The following is a 26,196-nucleotide window of genomic DNA, read 5'->3' on the forward strand; positions in this document are numbered from 1 at the left end:
ATCTCTTGATTGCTTTCCCACCTACTCTTTAGAGTCCTTATCACCAAGCCATTATTTCCTCTGGAACTTGTACTTATTGTTGACTGGGTTTCTCAATTCATGGAGCATTTCTTCATTAATTTAGCATTTTCTTTTGTTTGCTCATATCTCTAACTTCAGTTTCTGAATTAGGTCTTGGTGATGGAAACAGATTCTGTCCCTTCCCATATTCTTTAATGGGGTGGGCCAACCCTGCAATCTATATGCTGCTAGAGTTCTGGGTGAGTTAGCTGGGATGAGTTGCTATCCTCTACTTCTTCCCCTAGTATCATAATCCCATTAGATTATGAATTTACTTATAATAGATTCTGTTTTTGCCTCTTTTTAAACCCTAGTGCTTAGCATGGTGCCTGCACATTGCAGGTACTTAATAAACATTTACTGACTGGTAGGAGAGAGAGGAAGAGGGAGAGGGAGATGGAGAGGGAAGGGGAGATGGAGAGGAAGGGAGGGAGGGAAAGAGAAAAAGAGAGAGAGGGAGGGAGGGAGGACAATGAATTATCTCAATCTCATTCTCTTTATATAATTCCTAATTTGGAATATAATCCCCAACTGGTTTCATCCCTTGATATGGCCCTGGCACACTCCATTTGGACATTGGAGATCCTGGTAGTGTCAGGCTTCTTGCAAAGTCTCTCATGTGGATACAGACATTGAGCTCTCGTATTGTAATTCTAAATGCTCAGAGGTGTAACAAACCCTAACAACCCATACTAACTTATAGAGGCTGATACTGTCCCACACTAATGCTCCAATAGGCCAAACTAAGATCCCACTGATTTCAGGGACTGCCTATAAGAACTCATACTGACTTCTTTTTCCCCAATCACAGGGGTTGTTGATTTCTGGCTGTCCTGTATTGTACTGTTCTGTACTAGATGAAGAAGCTTATTGCTGTTTCTCTTTGCTCTTTTTGATTACTGATTTTTCTGATGTCCTTTTAAATATTTCCTGCAGTATATTATAGGAAAACTTGAGTCTTCCATGATCGTTCAAGTTGATAATTTAAATGGAAGTTTTTCTGCCCTCTCTACTTTATCTTTCACCCAGCTGCAAAACTAATTTTCCTAAAGTACAAATTTGATAATGTTGCTCCCCTACTCACAGAACCTCAGTAGCTTCCTATTACCTCTAGTATAAAAGATAAACGCCTCCATTTGGCATTTCAGTGTTTGTTGAATGATCTTAAATACATTTTTGTCTTCTGAAGTCCTTGCCTTCAATCAGCAGCCATGTCTACCTCAAACATGTAATGCCTTCCCCTGGCAGATTGGGCAGATAAGAACAATTTTTTGCAACAGCCAGGAAGTTCCAATGGCTGAATCAGGCACTGCGGAGCACTTAGAACTTGGTCAAACATCAAAGATGCCAAGGTCATCCACTGTATCCCATGCCATCACCAGATGTCTCTGCCTTCTGTCTTGCCACTGGACTTTGATGACTTTGGAAAAGAGAGTGAGGCTGACGACTTTGTGCAATTCTACCTCACTTTAAATCCAATTCACACTCAAATCAAGACATCATTCTGTGATATCATTGATTCTCTTTGAAAATGAAGGATGAATAATAGCATGAGGTTTAAAGTGAAACCTGTGCTTCTAAGCACTTCAGTTCCTTGTGTAGGACCTTATAACATTCAGCAATACCTTCTAGATTATTTCTGGAAGTTTCATGTCTGCCCATCTGCATCATCAAAAATGGGTAGTAGCTATATGGCATGTCAGTCAACACACATTTATTAAGAGCCTACTATGTGTCAGATACTATACACAAGCCTTGGGAGGTCTTCTCTTATGTTCAAGATACTTGTCCTAGGAACACAATACGCCTCTCAATTGGTGTTATCATGTTGAGACATAGTACCCTCATACCCTGCAGAAAGGAGCCATCTACCACAATCAATTATCATTTCTTCCTCTAAAACCAATTAAATGATTTCTCACCTGATGACACATATAGAATCATTATCATTTACTGGAAGAAAGTATATCTGGTACATCTGTTAGCACTTTATAGTTTATGAAGAATTTTTTAAAACCTTCAGATGCCTTCCCCACAATACCTACTTCAATACTTTGTCATAGGAAGCAGTTGATATATGCTTCTGGTTTACTGAATATGGCCCAGCTAGGTCTTGATTATTACAAATAATTAATCCCATGAAATGTTCACATTTTTTTAATTCACACTACACATTTCCATTGAACTGCAGCCAGTTGACATATTTTACAGAATTACAACTTTGAATAATACAAATACAAATAAAGATAATATCTGGAAAATATATTTTAAAATATGTAAATACCAAAAATAGGATGATTTTACTCCTAATGCTTGATCACATGAATATAGAACCATAGATTTAGATTCATAATGACCTTAGCAATAATCTATAAGGCATTCCCCTCACTTTACATCTGAGTAAACTAAGGCTCAAGAGAGGTTAAGTGAAAGTTCTAAGTGGCAGAGCTAGAATTTGGACCTTCATCCTTTGACTCCAAATCAAATTGTCTTTCTGCTCTATTACATTGTATTCCTATTATAAGACACTCTGTTCAAAGTGAGGCAGTAGTTACAGTTGTAGTACAGTGTAGCTGTAGAAAGACTAGACCACAAATTCAAAGACATGGTTCCAAATGTGGTATTGGCCACTGCATAATTTTATGACTTTTCCCAAGTTACTTCATTTCTCTGGACCCCTGTTTCCTGATCTATAAAGTAAAAGTTGAACTAATTAATTGATTTCTGGGATCCCTTTTAGCTAGGGATATACTGTAAAATGTCCAAGAACCAACTCATCAAAAAAAGTATACATGACAAACTTTTATTTGTAATCTGTATTATTAACACTTTTTTGAAAACTTTCTTAAGTCTACACGGTTAACAAAACAATAAATCAAGCCTTGATTTGTAGTGTTTGTCCACATCTGGGTATTTATGCTTGCAAAGAAAGTTTAACAATCAGCTCTTGTGATCCAGTACAAGTAATATGTTAAAATTCTATGAAAGGTGAAACAAGAACTTGCCCCCTCACCCAACAAAAAGTCTCTGTGTATTGTGTACTTACCACCAGTAACAATGACATTTGCTTTTGCACAGTAAATAAAAGTGTTTGCTCCTCTTGGCATAGAAAATTCTCTGACTGGCCTACAAAATATGAGAATACATATGAAATGTTATTATATATTTTATATATATATATATATATTATTATATGTCTTCAAGTAGACAGCACCCAATTCATAAATAGGTTGTACTCCATAGGAGAATATATCTGTTGGTTGTTGGGACTCAGATCACATTCTTCCAGAACAACAAGATTATAGTGCTTAGGTAGTATGATCTGGCCCTCAGAAATCTATTTAGCCCATAATGTAGTTAAAGTATAGTAACTGGTTCCAGAAAAATGTGATGTTAGGTGAAATGAAACATCATCATTAGAACTCTTAGCCTCTTCCTTTCTTCTTCCCAACTTCCTCCCACCACTGTATTGGTAAATAGATGATTCCTTCACTTCTTTGTCTTTGGACATGACATGTTAAATGTGGCAAATCTTCATAAAATCACTCAGAAAAAAAAGACCTAAGATGATAATAAAAGTTTGCTCAAACAAAATTGTGTTCTTATAGTGTATATACAAATGAAAGGGCTTTTACCCACTTGTTCTTCACTAAAAACAGTGGGCTAAACTCAGAATTACTTCCATTCTTTCATTTTTTTCCAATTCTTATTACTATTATTTAGTGGCAAGGAAGATTGTTAGAACTATAGAAAAATTACCTTTTGATACCTAGATTTTCTATTACTGGAAGAATTGTAAAGATGAGTCCTATTTTAGATGGAACATTAGATTGTATGGACTGCATTCTTGAGAATAAGCCAGTGTGGAATTTTCTTAGTTCCTTCAATTCCAGTCTCAGCCACATAAGCCTGCTCTGTCAAGGGATGTGTATTGATGGTGACAAGAGGAAACTGAGTTACTATAAATACAAATATGGATATTGTCCCTCCTTTGGCTACTTCTTCCAAGCATATTGCTGATGAATGGGTAGACTCCAGAGGGAATGCTACTAGTAGTTGTAGTTGGGAGATGAGAATCAGGGCATTTTGCAATCACCAAGGTCTAGTGGGATGCACCAGTAGGGAGCAGACCTGAAATCTAAATCTTAGTGTAGCTACCGACTAGTTATGTGATCTTGGCAAATCACTTAACCTCATAGGGTCTTAGTTTTCTCATCTGTAAAATAAAGGTGTTAGACTATATGATCTTTCTAAGGTCCCTTCCAGCACTAACATTTTAAGACTCCTGCAGGGATGCTACTGAAAGGGGTCAGGGTGGTAGCTCCTCAGAAAATAGGGAGACATTTCAGGGGAAGATACTACACTGGCAGGGGTTAAGGATTCTAGGTGGCAGTGATGGCAAGAAGAGGAGAGAGAAAGAGAAGTGCTTTAAAAAATAAAAGTGGGTTTCCTTTAGTATAAAGACATCCTAGAGATAAGAAAAGAGTACTGAAGTTGGAGTCTGGAAGAACCAGAATCAAATACTACCTCAGGTGTGTATTTGTGTGTGTGCTGGGGTGGGAGGGAATGTGTAGCATTTTACTAAGCCTGAGAAAAGGAGCTCAGCATCCAGCTGGTGCTAGTTCTATCCCCGCAAAAGTTACTTGGGGTAGAGACCTAGACTAGTGGATTATGAAATTGGCTAGAAGGGGAAGAGGCTGAAATGTTTTGAGATCCAGCCCCAAGAGATAAAAAAATCAGAGAGGAGAAAGTCAGAAAATGAGCAATAGGGGAAATGGGGTTGGGGGAAGAAGACTAAAATTGCTAAAGATCACAGGAAGAAGAAAACTCAAAGTTTTTGAACATAAACAGATAAATCAACAGGGAAGACATTAACATCAGAAGAAAATATGGGCTCCAGATCTATTAAATGAATTAGTGTATCTATAAATAAACTCTGCAAAATAAAGAAAATGATCCAACACTTGATGAAACAGTACCCTTCAGAATTCAAGGAGAACATAGAAATACAACATGCTCTTCTTGAGTGGTTTGAAAGAGAAATGAAATTATGAGAGCAGAATTTATGACTTGCACAGCAAAAATAATCAGCAGAGTAGAAAAAAAACACCTTGAATCTGTGATGGCAAGCCTCACCAAAAAACAAAAACAAAAAAAGAACAATTGATTAGACATGCAAATATGGAGAAGTAGAGGAAAATCTAAACTAAGAGAGGTAAAAAAAAACCCCAACAACAATTAACATTAAAAGAAAATGTATTCTTCACAGTAACAGAAGCATTGTGTGATGAATTGGGATAGACATCACTCTTCTCAGCAGTGTAACGAACCAAAACAGTTTCAAAGAACTCATGATAGAAAATGTTCTCAACATCTAGAAACAAGAACTGTAAATTATGAATGCAGATTGAACCATACTGTTTCTACTTTTGGACTGTTTTCTTTTCCTTCTTGTTTGAGGTTTTTCATTTGTGCTCTGGTTATTCTTTCACAACATGACTAATGTAGAAATATGTTTAATGTGATTGTACATACACAACCTATATCAGACTGCTTTCTGTCTTAGGGAGGAGGGAGAGAAGGGGGGAGAAAAAAATTGGAACTAAAAATCCATTGAAAACAAATGTTGAAAACTATCTTTATATGTAATGTGTAACTGGAAAATAATAAAATAATAATTAAAAAGAAGAAAATGTACTCGTTAGCCAAGCAAAACTTGCTGATCTTGACGATGGATAGAGACAATTTAAGGATCATAGGTCTCCCAGAAGAATATAATTCAAAAACTTAAACACCATAATGCTAGAAATAATACAAAAAAACTGCCAGAACTTTTGAACACAGAAAATGGAATGCCAATGGAAAGAATTCATAAATTGACTGAAAACCACCACCACCACCAAAAATTCTCCAAGGCTGTAAACTCCAAGACACATAGTGATTAAGTATAAAATTCAGTTGAGAAATAAGTTCTGCAAAGAATCAAGAGAAAAAACTTTAAATACAAAGGAAAGGAAATTGAAATAACAAAAGACTATTCTATGCCCACAAGAAAACATAAGGGAGTATGGAATGATGTGTTCTGAAGAGTAATGGAGCGCATGATGAAGCCCAGGTAACCTACTTCGAAAAAATGAATGCTGAGATATTATAATAACCCAGGTTGACCCCAAAGAAGTATGAGATGACATCAACTCCTCTACCTCTATTCCTGGTGGAACTTCTTTACAGAATAGAATATCTTAGTTGTGGGACACCACATATAACATTATAAGAATATTATTTAATTTTGCAGAATTTTCTTTTTTGATTATAAGTAATGGTTTTCTGGGAAAAGATGGAAAAGGAATTCAATTGAAAATATCTTTTGTTTTTACATCATCAAACAGTTTGTTGGAGCCAGATTTGCATTACCTTGAATCTCAGGATAAGGGATGTAAACATCATTCAGGACTTAATTCAGTGCCTAGCACATGGTAGGATACTTAATAAATACTTATTGACTGACATTAATAAATACTTATTAACTGACTGGCAGGCTTATTGAATACTATTATTTAGTAAACAGTGTAACATAGTCAAATTGTGAATTAATAAAGAATTTTGGATTTCCTCTAGTACTTAACATGGTGCTCTATACACAGTATGTCCGTAATAATTTTTTAAATGAATGAAATTGAAAGTAATTGTTGATTAATCTGGCAGTGGGGTCTAAATTGGTTTGGAGTGGAAATAGGATGGAGGTGGGACAGCTGCTTAGGATTCTTTGGCGGTTTCACTGAGAAGTAACAAGTAAATTGAACCTAGGCTATTAGAGTCCAGTGAATGGGGTAAATTAATGCTTCTTGTCCCTAGATGAGATTGCTGTCACCCACATTTGTGCCTAGCTTGTAGAGTAGGAGGGATAAAACAGAATGTAAAAGCATGACACCCAAACCAACCAAGGAAGGTTTGTAGTAGTTCATTTCTTTTCATGTAATTCATCTAATATTTAGCATAATCCTTTCTGGTTGAGTATTACTCAAATTTAACCAATACCCAGAGGCTTATTCCTTGGGAGCTGGCCAGGTCCCCAAGAGTTAAACATTGAAAGTAGTCCAATAGACCACAAGCCCACAACGGCTGTATGCTGCTTCATTGCAGATATTCATTCCCTTGCTGGTTGTTTTTACAACTACAACTGGAAAAATACAATACAAAATTGTAATTATAACAATCATAATTTCTAAAATGGTAATTAAAAGAAGATTTTCCCCTTCCTTTTAGGAGATAGGTTGACTTAATTTTAACAGCTGGCTAATTATGTATTTACATAATTGCAATTTCATCTGGCTCAACTTAAAGCTCATTATGTTGAAATAACAGACATAAAGTAATGTTGAATCTAGGGATGAAATGACCCTACTTTTCTTCTATTTAGATGCATATCAAATTGTGATTAGTGATTTTTTGGTGGAGGGGAGAGTTTGGTGGAATAAAACCTCACCGTAAACTTGAGAACGTGTGTCACGAGCTAGATTACAGGAAGACTTGCTAACAGAGGAGATGCAAAAAGAGTAGTAGATGAGTCACATATTTGGAATGCAAGCTGAATGCTGAGATTGCTTAGCATTCTATAAGTTTGTAGATTCTCAACCATTAGATGAGTACATTTTTGCCCATATCTCAGGTGGTACAAAACAAAACCTGAGAAACTAAAATTCAACAAACCATAGAATCAGAGGTAAACTTCTACCTAGGCCAAGAGCATAACACAGTCAAGGAGATTCAAAACAATTCCCATAAAATAAAGGTCTATTGACTGACTGGCTTGGAGACAAAAACCACTTTATGTTTCTAGAAATTCTAGAGCGTAGAGATTTATGGGAGTGGGAGTGAAATGGTTAAAGCAGCCTCCTTCATTCTAACTCTTGTTTTTCACTGCCCTTTGTGCTTTCCTCAGGGAAGGCAGAATCACACAGTTAAACTTCAACTAGGTGAATAACTGCTTTTTATGGAAGTGGATATATTTTTTAATGTCAGAGGATTTAGTTTAAGTATGTACTCCATATGAGGACAATATCTTATGGAGCTGTTGAAACTTCTGATAATATTCTATAAACACCTTCTATTGAATCAGCAAAAACTTCAAAGAGGTAGAGAGTGCCTGTGATTCCTGACTTAGTTTTTTCTGACCCCTTGTTCTGAGGCGTTCTTTTTTTTTTTCCCTAGAAATGCTTCGGTGGCATACACATATGTGTGTATAGTGTATATATGCATATATATACTATGAGTACTATATGTACATATATGCTGTATACACACATATACATGTTCCTGTAGATATTCACATACATACTGTGAGAATCAGAGCACCACCACCCTGCTGAGAAAGACATTGTAAGAGCCAGGGCAGCACCTCCCTGAAGAAAAAGCATGTGATCAGCATCGGAGCAGTTACATCTCTTCGTAGAAATGCCTGTAGTCGTGTCAATCACTGCTACCAGCCAATTAGCTTGGAGCTGTCTGTGTAGGGACCACTCCTGGGCGGGCCCCGAAGAAAGCTTCAGCTCTAGGGAACTAGAATCTGCCTTTTCTGTTGGAGGTCAGGAGAGGAGCAGTGGCAGGTGCAGGCAGCTAGGGTCTTTTCTTTCTTTCTCCACATGTTCTCTTTACTAACCCCTAATATACTTTAATAAATACTTAATGCCCAAAGATTGACGCTATAAATTTCTAATTTAAGACAACCACTCATTAGATTTTTAGACTTCACAGATTTTTAAGCTTCACAATAACCATATGTGTGTGTGTGTGTGTGTGTGTGTGTGTGTGTGTATAAGTATGCACGTATGTATAGAGAGAGAGTTGTAGTTGAGTTGTTTTCAGTTGTGTCTCACTCTTGGTGACCCAATTTTGGATATTCTCAGCAAAGATACTGGAGTGGTTTGCCATTTCCTTCTCCAGTTTATTTTACAGATGAAGAACTGAGGCAAAAAGGGTTAGGTGACTTGCCCAATGTCACACAGCTAGTAAGTGCCTGAGACCAGATTTGAACTCAGGAAGATGAGTCTTCCTGACTCCAGGCCTTTCTCTCCCTTTCTCTCCCTTTCTCTCCCTCTCTCTCTCTCTCTCTCTCTCTCTCTCTCTCTCTCTCTCTCTCTCTCTCTCTCTCTCTTTCTCTCTCAAATCTGAAATCTGAGACCTGACTCCTAAATAGAATGGAAAACTATACCTGGCTTGGTGGTGATTACAAGGCTACGATTTCCATATTACATGAGTCTATGTAGATAAAGTGTTGGAGGGAATTATCAGTCATTTATGTGACTGTAGTATGTAGAGTCAGAAAAAGAGACCTTATATTTTTCTTCTTTAGACATTACCAACTTAGAAACTGCTCCCTATTTAATCTAAAGCATGCAGATATATAATCCTTCCTTATCCTTCTCCTTTAAAAACCTTTAATTCACTGTACTTGTTACCAGCACATATAACAGACCATTCATATTTTAGACAATGACACAATTCTGCAAAAAAAAAAACAAAAACAAAAAAAAACCCCTGAAATATAGATTAATCCACATGAAAGGCCAAAGCTAACAGAAGCTAGCCATTATTCCCAAGGGGAAATAGAAACCTTCAGTACCTGAAATAGGGGGCTGCTTTTAAAAATATGTCTCCCTGTGGCCACATTTGTGTTTATACCTTCTATGTTCTTTTAACAAATTTTTACCAGCCTGCTAGGAGAAGTAGCCTTTTAACCATAATAGATGCTATTAGCTTGAGAGGAAAGAAAAGTAGCTCAGGTCTTAAATTCCAGGATAAGGAATTCATACTTTATTCAGGAATTAACGGGACTTATCAGAAGCAGAGGTAGTCTACCAAAGTCAGGTACAGCAATGTACTGCAATAAAGAGGAAGAATTTCTAGGATGCAAAGAAGCTTATAAGATATTGATAGAAACCAGGCATTTTAGGGAATGACTACATGAGTGATAGAGGCCTCTTAGGATGAATCTCTAACATAAAGTCACATGTATAAACACAAAGGGATCAAATTGCAAAGAAGATATTTTAAATTGTAAGAGGCATTAAATTAGCCTCAAATGCCCGGAAATGCCCTGCACCCCTCCAGCTCACACCCTGCTCAGCAGGGGATATGTGGGGGAAGCCTTAGGCACACCTCAGCTTCCTCTGCCCAGCCCCTGGCTCCAGGTGTGTCCAGCACAGAGTCTGTGTGCCCCAGCTGGCCTTGGGCACCTCCCCTGGGGGTACCAGTGAATTAGCTTGGTGTGCATGGGCATGGTCAGCCTGAGTTTCATCTGAGAGAAAAGGGTTTTTAAAAAGCAGCGGGAGTAGTAAGAGGCAGGTCAGTATGAGGAGTGAAGAAGGAGCTACAGGGAGGACTGAGAAAGGAGACAGGGGAGACTTGAAGCTACTGAGACAGAGGAAAGCACAAGGAGCAAGCTAGAGAAAGGGAGGCGAACAGGTCTGAGTGAGGCGTGGCTGCAGGAGCCAGACACACCCACAGGCGAGAGAGGGAAGAGATATCACTGTGGCAGGGAGAAGGTTAAGCACAGTCAGATCATGGTGTCCTATTTTTCTTTGTCTTTATTTCTAAGTTTATTCTTATCAACAAATCCTCTTTTTTGTGTTATTGAAAAGAGGCTTTTTAATCTTGTTTCTTGTCAGGCTGGGAGAACCTATTGGGTATGGGGCAGGCCCTTACAGCTTGGCCCACATGGGGCTGAACGAACCTGAGGGACTTTTTAAACCCCCAGCCAGATAGGAGCTTACAGACTGGTTTAGGCAGCTAATAGCCTACAGATAGGCAGACGGCTAGCAGCTTTCATATGCTGAGCCAGCTAAGGCAGTTATAAAATTTTACAAAATGATTTACAGTGAAATTTTGAGTTTCAAATATTTGAGCATCATTGTGCATTGAGCTTTTCATAACTTGGGAGAATGGAGATATTAGATTGTTGTTGCTGTTCATCTTTTGTTCTCAAAGAGGACCAATGACATCACAAGTCTTGACTTGCTTATGAATAGGGCAGAACTACACAAAATTGTCAACCTCACTCTCTCTTGCAGAGTGGTCAAGTCTATTGGCAGGACAAAGGTCAAGATGACTCCTGATGGCGCAGGATGCAGTGGGTGACTTTGGCCTTTCTGGATTAAGGTTTTTCCCAAGTCTCAGTTTGTCAGAGGGCGTGACCCTTCAACGATTAAGGGCTTTTAAAAGTCTATATTTTCAGAGCTATATATCAAGAAATCAAAAATGAAAACCAGGCAGGACGAAAAGGGTGGGGAGAATAGGACAACGAGAAGGAAAAGGAAGAATTGGAGTACCATTTTGGACACATTGAGTTTAAGATGTGTACTGGACATTCAGTTTGAGATGTCTGAAAGGCAGTTGGAGATGTGAAATTAGAGGTCAGCAGAAAGGTCAGGGAAGGATAGAAAAATCTGAGAATCATCAGAGTTGGTAATTAAATCTTTTGGAGCTAATGAAATCACCAAATGAAATAGTATAGAGGCAGAAGAGAAGATGGCTCAGGACAGTTCTGTGGGGCCCCTACAGTTAGGGGGCATGATCTGGATGAGAATTCAGCAAAGAAGACTAAGAAAAGTGGTCTGACTAGTAGGAGGAAAACCAGGATAGAGTGTTGTCCTGAAAACCTAGAAAGAAGAATATCAAGGAGGAGAGAGTAATCACTAGTGTCAAAGAGAATGGAAGATTGAGAAAAGGCCTTAACAATCATTGGTAACTTTGGAAGGAATAGTTGTCTCTATTTCAATTCCCTCCTCATTCCAGTCCATCTTCCACTCAGCTTCCAAAGTGATTTTCCTAAAGCCCAGGCTTAATCACATTTCTTTTCCCTACCCCACTCTTTTCCCTAAACTCTAATAAAACAGCTCCCTATTATCTGAAGGATCAAGTATCCTCTGGCTTTTAAATCCCTTCACAACTGGGTCTTTTCCTACCCTTCCATCCTTTTTAGACTTTATTCACTTCCATATTCTTAACAAGTCAGCTACATTTGGCTCTCATGCTGTTCTGCACACATAGTACTCGATCTCTTAACCACTTTGCAATAGCTATCCCCTTTACCAGGCATGCTCTTCCTCCTTAGTTCTGGCTCTCGACTTCTCTACCTTCCTTCAATAATTAGCTTAAACCTTATATTCTATAGAACCCCATCCCCACCACATATCCCCTCTGAGATGAACTCCCATTTACCCTGTATATTTTATCTGGTATGTAATTGGTTTTTTGTATGTTGTCTCCCATATTACAATGTGAGATCCTTAAGGGAAGAATCTGTGTTTTTACCTTTCTCTGTATCTTGAGTGCTTAGCACAATGCCTGATCCATAATAAGAGCTTAACAAATTCTTACAGACTGGTCAGCTACATGGAGATGATTTGAGAAGGGTGATTTATTAATGAGTTAGTGTACTAAGGTACTGATAGTGATCTCTCCTCTGTTTTGACCTCCTAGAACATTTACTGGATATGCCACTTATTTGACATTTATTGAAACCTACACCTTGAATTGTTTATTAATTATATTTAAATATTTAAAATTATTTTTTCAATATTATGAACTTAACACCAAATAAAATTGAGCATTTCCTCCTACAAAGAACAGAAAAAGAGTATAACATTTGTAGCTGTGAATCTACATCATTCTCCCTTCAAGTATACAACAAATTTGGGAGGGGAAGGAGATAAGGTGGGAGGAGTGAAAGAAGGGAGGGCAGATTGGGGATGGGGCATTCAGAAGCAAAACACTTTTGAGGAGGGATAGGATAAAAGAAGATAGAAAATAAAGGGTAAATATAATGGGTAGTGAATAGGATGGAGGGAAACATAGTTAGCAATAACTGGGGAAAATTTGAAGCAGAGGCAAGAGCAATGTAAGATGATGATGATGGTGGTGGTGGTGGTCGTCGTACTTACTTTGTTGGGCTGTTGTGAAGAAAATTATTTGTCAGGTATAAGGTACTATATAAATGTTAGCTATTATTGTTGCAATAATCAACCTCATGGGTGTTTTGCAAGGAAATCTCCCTTTAAAGTACTATACAAGTGTAGTTTACTATAAAAAAAAAAAGAGATGAGCAGGATGCTATCAGAAAAACCTGGAAAACGTATATGAGCTGATGCAAAGTGAAATGTACTGTATACAAAAAAACAGCAATATTGTAAGGTGATCTGCTGTGAATAACTTAGTTATTTTCTGCAATGTAATTATCCAAGACAACTCTGAAGGACTTATGAAAAATGCAATCCATCTACAGAGAAAGAACTGATGGTATCTGAATACAGATGGAAGTATATTTTGTTGTCATCATTGTTAGTTCCTTTTTCTAAAGTTTTTTTTTGTCTGCTATGTTTTACATGACTGCACATGTATAACTTATATTGAATTGCTTTAATTCTTAAGGAAGGAATAGGGAGGAAAGATAAGAACTTAGAACACAAAGGTTTTTTTTGTTGTTTGTTTTTTTTGTTTTTTGTTTTTGTGGGGCAATGATGGTTAAGTGACTTGCCCAGAGTCACACAGCTTGTAAGTGTCAAGTGTCTGAGTTTGGATTTTAACTCAAGTCCTCCTGAATCCAGGGCCAGTGCTTTATCCACTGAGCCACCTAACTGCCCCCAGAACACAAAGTTTCAAGAATCGATTTTACAATTTGTTTTTATGTGTAAGATGGGGAAAAATTCAAAATAAATAAAAGAATGAATGAATAGATAAAAAAATGAGTAAATAAATTAGTAGATGTATAAATAAATGAATGAATGAATAGATAAACAAATAAATGAATGGATAAATAAATGAATAGATGAATAAATGAGCAAGTGAATAAATAAATGAGCAGATAAAATAAATGGAGTATACAACAAATTCAATGTCATTTTCAGAGCTGTCCTATTGACCTGTGTTTTCTACCAATCTTTCTATTATCTTCTGTGCCTTTGGTTCAAATGAAAGTGAGATTTAAATGATATAAACTCTTACCACTCCTCCCTGCGTATTTGTAGTCTTCTTGCATAACTAGGTTATATGAGGTAGTAAGTTTATCTTCATCCCCTTTACTTCCTTTGTTTATTCTTTTTTCCCTTCCTTTTTCTTTATTCCCTTAAGGTCAATGAAACATAACAAAACATCCCCAGACCCTCTAATTTACCTCCCTCCTTCTATTATCTTTGATGACATTAGGGATCTTAGGGGATACTACTGGATCCTACTAGAATGTGAACAATTCATTCTGTTATAGGACCTTTCAATTTCACAAATGCATTTACCTTTTCTTGTTTCTATTGACTTTTACAATTACATTTCAAAATTTCTACTCAGCTCAGGTCTTTTCATAAGAAATGCCTAGAATGCCTCTATTTCATTTAAGTTCCCTTCCCTGCCTCTACCTATTAGGATTATACACAGTTTTTTTTTTTCAGATGAGTTCTTCTATAAGTGTTTATCTTTCCCCTTTTGGAATATATTTTCCAAGCTCTCTTATTCTTCTAAATAGTAGCTTCCAAGTCTTGCGTGATCCTCAACATGTCCTCCTGGGGTCTTGAACTCTTTCTTTCTGGCTGCTTAAAGTATTTTTCTTTAAATTTCTTTTTCTTTCCCTAGAAAGCTGTGGATTTTGGCTGTAACATTATCAGGAGTTTTTAATGCTGGAATTTCTTTCTGGGTGTGACTAAGGGAATCTTTTCTATTTTCACTTTACCCTATGGAAAACAACAACAACACTTTTTTCTAATGAGAAATCCATCCATGATATGTATTTGTTTGGTTTGTTGGTTGGCTTCAGTTATGATGAAAATACAAAGACTGAAAAAGTCAAAGAAAATTTAAGGTATCTCCTATCAAAACTAATTGACCAGCAAAACAGTACAAGGAAAGAAGGCCTAAGAATAATTTATTTGGTCCATTCTAATTTTCAGGGAATTTTTACTTGGGCATGGTTTTATACTTTCTTTCAAAATCTTTCCTCTAAAGCTCACATTTCATTTACAACATTTTAAAACTCTTGTTTCAATTCCCCCAAGAATTCTAGCTCGACCTGATCAAGCTGTGTATTTGTGTGAGGCTTTGTTTGTAGATGTAGTCAAGCTATTATTTTCTTCTGGGTTTGTGACTTGGAAATCTCTGAATCAATAGTTTTTTATCATGTCTTTAGTTTTATCAATTCCTCAGCCTTACTTCCTGAATTGATACTTTGTGTCAGGGTCAGGCTGTGTGTACTTTTGAGGGGAATGGCATAGCCTTGATTTGTATTTTTCCTGATTTGTATTTTTGTGGGTCTTACTGCTGCTTCCTCTAAATATGATCACTTGTTCTTCAAGGACTTTAGAGATAATGTAGGCCAATAAATTCCAAAATTTTTTATCTTAATAGTATTTTTTTACAATTACATGTAAATCCATTTTTCAACATTCATTTTGTAAGATTTGAGTTCCAAATTTTTCTCCTTCCCTTCCTTCCCTTCCTAAGATCACAACTACAATCTGATATAGGTTATACAGTTCAGTCATACTAAACATATTTCCACATTAGTCATCTTGTGAAAGAAGAATTAGAACAAAAGGGAAAAATCAAAAGAAAGAAAAAACAAAAAATAATATACTTTGATCTGCATTCAGACTCCATAGTTCTTTTCCTGGATGTGAAGAACATTTTCCATCATGAGTCTTTTGGAATTGTCTTGGATCATTGCATTGATGAGAAGAGCTAAGTCCATTGTAGTTGATCACTGCATAATGTTGCTGTTATTGTGTATAACGTCCTCCTGGTTCTGCTCACTTCACTCAGCATCAGTTTGTGTAAGTCTTTTTTCCTGAAATCTACCTGCTCATCATTTCTTATAGCACAATAATATTCCATTATGTTCATATAATGCAACTTGTTCAGCCATTCTCCAATTGATAGGCATCCCCTCAATTCCTAACTCTTTGCTACTACAAAAAGAGCTGCTAGAAATATTTTTGTATCCGTGGGTCCTTTACCCTTTTTATGATCTCTTTGGCATATAGCCCTAGTAGTAGTATTGCTGGATCAAAGATTATGCACAACCTCATAGCCCTTAGGGCATAGTTCCAAATTGCTCTCCAGAATGATTGGATCAGTTTACAACTATACCAGCAATGCATTAGTGTTCCAATTTTCCCACACCTTCTCCAATCTGATAGGTGTGAAGTAGTACCTCAGAGTTGTTTTGATTTGCATTTCTCTCATCATTAGTGATTTAGAGCATTTTTTTTTCATATGACTATGGATAGCTTTAATTTCTTCATCTGAAAACTGCTGGTTCATATCCTTTGACCATTTATCAATTAATGACTTGTACTCTTACAAATGACTCAGTTCTCCACATATTTGAAAGCTTTCTACTTTCCTTCTAATCTTGGTTGTATTGGTTTTGTTTGTGCAAAACCTTCTGAATTTATTGTAATCAAATGATGCATTTGCATTTCAAAATGTTAAATTCCAAACTTTTAACATCATATGTGGTTATTTGTATTTTCACATGCATGTGAGAGTAGGATTAATTTCATTCCTTTTATGTGTATCTAGAGTTTAGCTCAGTGCTTGGCGCACAGTAAAGGCTTAATAAATGCTTGTGAATTGATTGATGTGTCCTCATTCCACAGTTATATTGTAAGTCCCTTGAGAGAAGGGAATGAGTATTTTGCTTCTTTCTCTGAGTAGCAGAGCATCAAGTATAGAGCCTTACACATAGTAGGCATTCAAAAATACTTGGTTGGGGCAGCTAGGTGGCGCAGTGGATAGAGCACCGGCCCTGGAGTCAGGAGTACCTGAGTTCAAATCCGGCCTTAGACACTTAACACTTACTAGTTGTGTGACCCTGGGCAAGTCACTTAATCCCAATTGCCTCACTAAAAAAAAAACCCAAAAACAAACAAACAAACAAAAATACTTGGTTGATTGAAGTAGCTCTGACTTGAAAGTTGATATATGGTCATAAAATAGCAGTGACTAACATGGACATGTGTCCTAGACAAATTTATTTTGGTAACATCAGGGACTACCCTAATAACAGCATAGCATATTCTTCTAATTTTCTTATAGTATGTCTCCTTATATTTGGATCATGTATCCATTTTGACATTATCTTGGTAAATGGTGTAAGATACTGGTCTATGCCCAGTTACTGCCAGACTACTTTCCAGATTTCCCAACAATTTTTACCAAATAATGAATTCTTATCCCCAAATCTTGCCTTTATATTTGTCAAATATAAGGCTATTGAATTTGTTACTGTAAATTCTATGTTTACTCTGTTCCACTGATCTACCTTTTTATTTCTTAGACAGTAGAAGATAGTTTTGATAATTATTGCCTTATAATATAATTTAAGATTTGGTACTGCTTAACCTCCTTCCTTTACATTTTTTTTCACAGCAATAGCATCTTTATTTCTTATATGATTGTAGAATACCAGTTCCCTACTGTGGGACTACAAGGATAATTGTATATATTTTCAGAAAGGTTTTTAATGGCTATGAATACATTATGACTTGTCACATTTGTGCACAAGTCAAATTAGAATGGAAGTTGCATCCCTTTCTTAATTGAATGTTTCTGAAATAGTTCCTCTAAAAAGCCAGACACAGTAACTAAGATTTAATTACATTACTGAAACTAAATGAAGCTTTGCAATTAGTTATGTCATATAATTGATGTTTGTAGAATCAGACAATCTGATATTTACAAGTGAACTTGTTTTTAATATGCTGTACAAAGCATTTCCATATGTTTGTTTATTCATTCCTCAATGTAATAATATGGTATATGTTGGGACAAACAAAAACAGTTACTTATTCCAAAAGAGAATGTATCTTCCATAAAGATTGTACTTATCAAGAAAATACAAATTGGCCTTAGATAAAATATTCTGTTTCATATTAAATTTCTGTTTCTAATATTAATTATTTTTAAAATAAGTTTAGAGCTAAATTGAATATGGATTATTTGTGCTGATTGAAACAAATTATCTTTTGTTTATTCTATTTAATAAGTTTCATCAGGTACACAGTAAGGCAACATCTGTGTTGACTGCACAAGGTAGAAATTGCTCTTTATCAACTGTTTCTTTTGATTATGCTTCCCTTTGTAGTCTGATTTAAATGGTAATCTAATGGTGGATAAACCTTCTTTCTTATTTCTGTAGTAGATTTATATACTCTGTAGGTGAAAATGCAGAAAAGTTACTCAAAAATCAGTAGAAAATGAATGTAGAGGGGGCAGCTAGGTAGCATAGTGGATAAAGCAGTGGCCCTGGATTCAGGAGGACCTGAGTTCAAATCAGGCCACAGACACTTGACACTTACTAGCTGTATGACCCTGGGCAACAACAACAAAAACTTAGTACAATGACTAGCACATAGTAGTCCCCTAATAAATGCTTGTTGACTTGACTTGAAGAGACTGTCTTGCTTTTGTTTTCGTATCCTCAATTCTTAGCATAGTATCTGGCTGTCACATTAGGAAGAATACTTTAGAACTCAAAAGTGTAAAGTGGAGCATGGAACAAGGATAGACTTTCATTTAATTACATATTTAGATCAGAAAGTCAATTCTACATTATAGACAGAAGTATGATGCTAGGGATTCAATTCACCTTCTGGTCAGAATATATTACAATATATTATGCATGTGTAACATATTACAGAATATATTACAATATATTACACACACGAGCGTGTGTGTGTGTGTGTGTGTGTGTGTGTGTGTGTGGTTATATATAAATGTATATGGGGCAGGACATACTGAAGCAGATTTTGGCACTTAGAAATAAATGAGGGGCAGCTAGATGGTGCAGTGGATAGAGCACCAGCACTGGAGTCAGGATGACCTGAGTTCAAATCGGGCCTCAGACACTTAACACTCACTGGCTGTGTGACCCTGGGCAAGTCACTTAATCCCAATTGCCTCACCAAAAACAAAAACAAAAAAAGAAATAAACGAACAGAAGTGCCAAGAAGGGGCCAAGTGCTATTCAGCTTTGTATACCTAACTCCAATTTTCTTTTTCTTCTTTTTTAAAAAATTAACCTTATCTTTAAAATAGAATAGGACCTTAATTTCTATGAAAACTAACTGGAAAGCTCTAAAACTACCACAGGTTTATCACTGAGAGGAGCAGTCTAACTCCTCAAATGCACATGTATTCAATTTTACTCACATGGTGTCTTCAAGCCTCTTCAAGGATTCCAGAACAAATGAATGGATGCTGTCTAAAGAGCAAGACCCAAAGCAGTTCAGAGGTTGGATATATTTAATCTTCATGACCCAGTCATTATGTAGCTTCCTTTTAACACTGGGGGTAAAAAAAATGAATTTTTGTTGACAGACAATTTAATCGTATTGAGTTACCATTCGACGTTTCACCTTGTATTTCAGCTCAGAACCAAATCATGAAACAGAAACGTAATAAATTTCAATCCAGTGCAGCAAGTGTATTTGAATTTCCTGCTATACACAAGGTACTATACTGGGTGCTGGAGATACAAAGACAAAACAGAACAAAAACAAAATATCCCCTGCCCTTGGGGTGTTTACACTCTGTTGTAACATGTAAACAAATAACTATATACATGATAATTTGGAGGATTCATGGGAACCCTCTAGATTCACTGAAATTAGTTCCATCTAACCTGAAGCAGATTTTCTAAAACTGTCAGTTTCTAAACAGGAAGGGAGTAAGCATTTATATATTACCTGCTGTGTGCTGGACATTGTGGACATTGTGCTGAGTGCTTTCGAAATATCATCCTATTTGATCCTCACAAAAACCCTGTGCAGTAGCTGCCATTACTCCCATTTTGCAATTGAGGAAACTGAGGCAAACAGAGGTTAAATAACTTACTCAGGGTCTCTCAGCTAAGCAAGTGTCTGAGGCAAAATTTGAACTCAGGTGTTCCTGACTCCAGGGCTATTACCCTATTGACTGTGTACTAGTTCTTAATCTTGTACAGAGTAGTAGGTAGTTGTTGTTCAGTCTATCTCAGTCAGCTAGTAAGTGTCTGAGGCCAGATTTTAACATAGGAAGATGAGTTCCCTTGACTCCAGGCTCAGCACTCTATGCACTGTACCATACAGCTGCCCTCAGCATGGTAGGAACTTAATGAATTCAATCTCTAAGTGTGGGAGTTGATTGACATTTGTTTGTTTGTTTGTTTGTTTTGGTGAGGCAATTGGGGTTAAGTGACTTGCCTAGGGTCACACAGCTAGTAAGTGTCAAGTGTCTGAGGCTGGATTTGAACACAAGTCCTCCTGACTCCGGGGCCGGTGCTCTATCCACTGCACCACCTAGCTGCCCCATGGGAGTTGATTGAATAAATCATCACCACACCAAATAGGTGATCACTTATTTGCTTAGATCACTTAGATTGCTACCAATCGAATCCCATGACAAATTTGTAGCATTATCATGGGAAAATCACTATCACTGCCTCTTTGGTCCCTTCTAGCTCTAAGAAAACTATAAATCTAAGCATCGTACAGTACAAATTCCCTATAAAACTGGGGAAATAATGTATCTTATATGATCAGTTCAGTAGACTGTCAGGCAGATCACAAATAAATATTGACTAGTAAGCTCAGGAAAAGAAGTTAGAGACTGTCTCAAAATCTTTTGTTTAGAGCACGAGACAATATTATCACTGATATTACATACAACTGCTGTGATTGAGTATTTCTTACACACCAATTCACTGTTGTATCTCCAGCACCTTGAATATTGTAAGCCCATAATGATACATGTTTGTTGAATAGAATGCCATAGAAGAGAGAATTTCCCAATGGCTCCTAGAATTGTACTCTTCTGAATTCTTTCCTTCCCACAAATCTGCTTAGGCCCTACTCTGCCAGGTTTGGTGATCTGCTTGCTGTGGGGGTACCTTTCCTCAGTCAGAGGCATCAAAATTGTTCATGCTTAGTATTGATTTCCTCTATGTAGAGGCTTGTGATGGCTATATACAAGAATGAGCACACAAGAGTCAGTGTACATTAGCATCTTATTATTTTATGAGCATACAATCAATCCTTCAAGTCTCTCTAAGGCACCCATCAAATGGAAATTTAAAAAAAAAATGTGAATGTGAAAAAGGGCCTCTGGCTTTTTTTTTGACAGGTGGCATATATCTTAGTGAAAGGAATATGAAAACTTTACTCCACCTTCTTGATGGAGAAGGGTTTGCAACAGTCTGAGCCCTGGTTAGAAAGTTAAACAGTGACATGCCAGACATTTTATAAAACAATAGTCACATGGTAGTTAGAGAGGGGGAGGAGGTGTTGATTCCCCATCAATTTAGCCTGCTATATACTTTGGTGAGATAAGTAAGATTGTTCAGTTGTGACTGTCATCTCATATAGTAGGTGAGAAATAGAGCCAAATATTGTGAGGATCTATCACTCCCAAGAGTTCAACAATAGGGTTAGGCTTGATATGATGAGTAACAGTAGCAATCTTTTATATTACATTTCATCCAAGTATCCGTCCTGAGAAGCAGCATGGCATATTCAATGGAGAATGGACCGGGGAGCTGGGAACACCAGAATTAAAATCTTGCCTCCAACATGTGCCTCAGAGCAAAATGCTTAAATTAAATGTCTCTTAGACCCAAAATTGCAGGAAAGATGGGGACTTGTATTGGTAGGAGCTACCATATTTGGGAGTTCGCCATAGTAATGAAATCCCAAGTCCAGTCCTCTATTCCTGCACTTGGCTTATTATTTTTTTTAAGGCAGGGCAATGAGGGTTAAGTGACTTGCCCAAGGTCACACAGCTAGTAAGTGTCAAGTGTCTGAGGTCAGATTTGAACTCAGGTCCTCCTGAATCCAGGTCCAGTGCTTTATCCACTGCGCCACCTAGCTGCCCCCTCTGCACTTGGCCTTATAATTGACTCTCCACATTGTGTGCACATTGTGATTTTCTGAGGACTGTGTGTGTGTGTGTAGGTCTTCCTCTACTCCATTTGTAAGTAACAAGCAAAATCAATAAGGCCTTGGGGGTTATGTACCCTAATTGTGTGCTTGTGATGAAGCAAAAGGAGGAACATCTTGCCCATAGAGGCAGGGGAAAGCCTCCCATTTAAGCACAGGGAGGGTAGATAACATATGGCACAAAAATCTATTTTAGTCCTTATATGACACCTTATGGGCATCTTTCCCATCAAAGGAAACATACTTTTAGGACCAGAGATGATGAAACAGTTCGAATCCAATGAGTCAATCCCTGGCTAGACCAAAAGTCTTTCCCACCATAGTATTTAATCCAAACCAATTTTAAATGCTTTTATACCAAGAACTAGGATATTTTTTGCTTCTTGCTCAGATTTTGCTTCTTACTCACTTTTGGTGGCAAGCTGACAAAAAAAAATCAAGTAAAATCTAAAAGTGGTAATAATGCTGACCAAAATCATTGAAGCACATTTGGGAAATTACTTTGAGATACTCAAACCAAATGTCATCGTATGTATGTTAATGACAACTATGAAAATAATTAAACCCTAATTCAACCACTTACGTCTTAAAGTTCTTGGAGTCTAAGATCTGGGACTGCATCTTTTTTTTGGTTTTTGACTGCTTGAGTCCAAAGTCATCACTGTTTAAAGTGAAGCGGTTCACAAAGCCACCATCATCTCCCATCAGGATGTCATCTCTGCACAGGTGGTCTGTCATAGGTATCACACAAACACACAGAAGGCAGTGATCCATTGGTTTTATGACAAAACAGTTATCCTAAAGGGTAGAAAAGAGATTTCATTCTTACTGAATGGTCACTCCATTTGTCCCACTAGGGGCGGAAAGCTGAACTTTCTAAAGTTCACCGATGAATAGACAGGGCAAAAGGGATGTTGATAGATTAGTCACTTAGATCAATCAATATCACATATCTGTTAAGTGCTATTGAATATATGGAAATATGAGATGTGATCCTTCAAAAAAGTTTACAATCTTGTTGGAAAGATAGAAACAGTCACATATAAAATTATTTTAGAGCTGTGATTAGCTCTGAGATCTTTGGGGAAATTGATTAACCTCTAAGCATCTCTTTCCTCATTGATCAAGTGTGAATGATAATATCTATCATGTCTATACATACAAGATAGTATATAACTGTTAAATTGTGATATAGTTGATTCATGCTGTAGGAATTCAGAAAAGAGCAAGATGAATGTACAGTAGAAGAGTTGGGGTATTCCACCTTCATGGATGACACAGGATATATGGCAGATCCTGAAAGATGGGTAGGCTTTGACTTTCTCCTATGAAGGATAGGGAGTATACTACAGTAGGGTCAACAGTATGAATAAAGACACAAAGGCAGGAATGATGGTGATATGTGAGGAAAAGTGCAAAAATTGGCTGGTATATAGCAGAAGGTCATCCTAAGGAGTGGATAGAGAGAGGGTTGGCTAGATTTTTGTTGTTCAGTCATTTTCAGTCACATCTGACTCATAACCACATTTGGGGTTTTCATGGCAAAGACACTAAAGGGATTTGCCATTTCCTTCTCCAGCCCCTTTTACAGATGATAAAACTGAGACAAATGGGGTTAAGTGACTTACCCAGGGTCACACAGCTAATGAAGTTGATTTAAACTCATGAAGATGAGTCTTCTTGATTTAAAGCCTAGTGCTCTATCCACCACCACCGAGCTGGCCCTGTTTAGCTAGACAGCATGGCCCAGAACCTTAAGACCTTTGAATATTATGCAGAGGACTATAGATGAAAAATTCAGTATGTAATAGGGAACTCCTATAAGTCTTTAATCAAGAGATAAACATTAAGGAAATTATATTCTCAGATTAGTCTTATTATAGTATGCAAGTTTGTAGAAAGAATCCAGACTAAGACAAATGAAAAAATAAATATTTTGACTTTGAACAAAAGGAGATTTCACAGTCTTTCTCAGTAATATATATATGTACAAAAACACTGCATGGAAAAGCATTTCCTTTTGTTTGAGCTAAATTTCTTCTACTTCCTTTTGGCCCATTTCCTTTTTTAAAAAATTCAGTGATGTTTAAGACATATTAGTAATTCTTTTCTATTGTCATAGGTGATTTTGTATTAGTTTCATCTCTATGGGGTTCAGGGGCCCCAAAAGTTTCTTCAGAGGGAAAATGAATTTATGAGACTCAGGGAATATGTGATTGCAATAGGCAAGCAGCTATGTAATGGGGGGATGAGATCTGGTTACTGGTACCCCAAACTGGCTGCCTCAATTTTTCCTTCCCTTTCTGTTGAGATACAGACTTCCTTCCCACTATATGAGGAATTGGAGCTATAGGTAAATATTATTGGAGCCAAGATTGATGTTCATCATATAGGAGAACAGCAACTGTCTTGGGGGTTAGAATTGCAATGGTACAAACTAGCATGGCCTGATATTCTTGACTGCCAATGACTACAATAAGAGCAGGAAGCACTGAGATCACAAACAGTGCATCCCTGAAACTGTGGTTCCTACAGAGGGAGAAAACCAGAGAGCACTGTGGAAGAGGTGACTCAGACCCTGGAGAGGAGCTAAGGTGGGACTGGTCAAAACCAGTAGCTGTTGAGAATACTATCCGTAAACAAGGCATGGAAGGATTATTTTTCACACTAAACCCCTCCCTCTTTCTAACTTCCCTCTTTCTATCCAAGGTGAAGTCATCCTTCCTGTCTCCTAGGTTCAGTATTATCCTAAACTTATCACTCTCCCTGACTCTGACATATTTGATCAGTTGTCAAGTCTTGCTGTTTCTACTCTATAACATCTCTCACATCTATCTCATTTCTCTAGCACAGTTACCATCTTTTTTTTTTTTTTTTAGTGAGGCAATTGGGGTTAAGTGACTTGCCCAGGGTCACACAGCTAGTAAGTGTTAAGTGTCTGAGGCCGGATTTGAACTCAGGTACTCCTGACTCCAGGGCCGGTGCTCTATCCACTGCGCCACCTAGCTGCCCCCCAGTTACCATCTTCATTTGGGCCCTGACATAGCTTATTCCAACACACTCCTAATTGGTTTCTATGCATCATCTATCTCCACAATAATCTATTTTGCACAGTCCTGCCAGAGAAAATTTTTGAGCACAGATATAACCATTGGACTCCTCTACTCATTCAACTCCAGTGGTTTCTGTTATCTCTAGGATAAAATATAACTATCTCTGTTTATCTTTTAAAGCCAAACACAAGTTGGCGTCAACCTATCATTCCATCCTTGTTGTATATTATTTATCTTTCCTGTACTCTGTGATGCAGCTAAACTGGACTTTTCAGTGTTCTTCACACTTGACATCACATTTCCTATTGTTGTGCCTTGCATTAGCTGTTTCATATGCCTAGAATCCACTCCCTCCTTACCTGCACCTCAACAAATTATATTCCCTCACTTAATATTTATATTTGTGTTATACCTATTTGTACTTATGGACGTAAAACAGTGGATAGAATACTGGTCCTGGAGTCAGGAAGACCCATTCTCATGTGTTCAAATCTAGCTTCAGAACTTACAAGCTATGTGACCCTGGGCAAAACACTTAACCCTGTTTGCCTCAGTTTCCTTATCTAGAAAATGAACTAGAGAAGGAAATGGCAAACCCCACCAATATCTTCACTAAGAAAACCCCAAATTCGGGGCAGCTAGGTGGCACAGTGGATAGAGCACCGGCCCTGGAGTCAGGAGTACCTGAGTTCAAATCCGGCCTCAGACACTTAACACTTACTAGCTGTGTGACCCTGGGCAAGTCACTTAACCCCAATTGCCTCACTAAAAAAAACAACAAAAAAAACCCAAATGAGATTAAGAAGAGTTGAACATGACTGAAACTAATAAACAGCAACAATAATTTGTATGTATATTTTTTCCACCACCACCCAATCCCCATTACAATGTAAGTCCCTTGTCAGTAAAGATAGTTTATTTATTTGTACCTGTGTCCCCAGGCCTTTCACTACAAGTGCCTGACACAGACAACAAATGATAGCTAGAATTTGTTTAGCATTTTATGTTATCTTATTTGACATTCCAAAGGTAGACACTTATTAGCTGTGTGACCCTGGACAAGTCAATTAACCCTGTTGGCCTCAGTTCTTCATCTGTAAAATGAGCTGGAGGAAGAAATGACA

The 26,196-nt window shown here is 37.3% G+C and overlaps 1 protein-coding gene across 1 annotated transcript in view; it reads right to left on the reverse strand.

Annotated features, from left to right (window-relative positions):
* WDR64 (WD repeat domain 64) overlaps positions 1-26,196 on the reverse strand; it is a 182,175-nt gene that overhangs the window by 103,195 nt on the left and 52,784 nt on the right. The window contains exons 7-9 of the mRNA XM_044003187.1: positions 22,603-22,817; positions 19,258-19,392; positions 3,107-3,186 (exon numbers count right to left, since the gene is read on the reverse strand). Of these exons, the coding sequence (XP_043859122.1) occupies positions 3,107-3,186; positions 19,258-19,392; positions 22,603-22,817 (430 nt within the window). The remainder of the gene's footprint in view (positions 1-3,106; positions 3,187-19,257; positions 19,393-22,602; positions 22,818-26,196) is intronic.

Source organism: Dromiciops gliroides, chromosome 4 (assembly GCF_019393635.1).
Source record: "Dromiciops gliroides isolate mDroGli1 chromosome 4, mDroGli1.pri, whole genome shotgun sequence".
Lineage (NCBI taxonomy): Eukaryota > Metazoa > Chordata > Mammalia > Microbiotheria > Microbiotheriidae > Dromiciops > Dromiciops gliroides.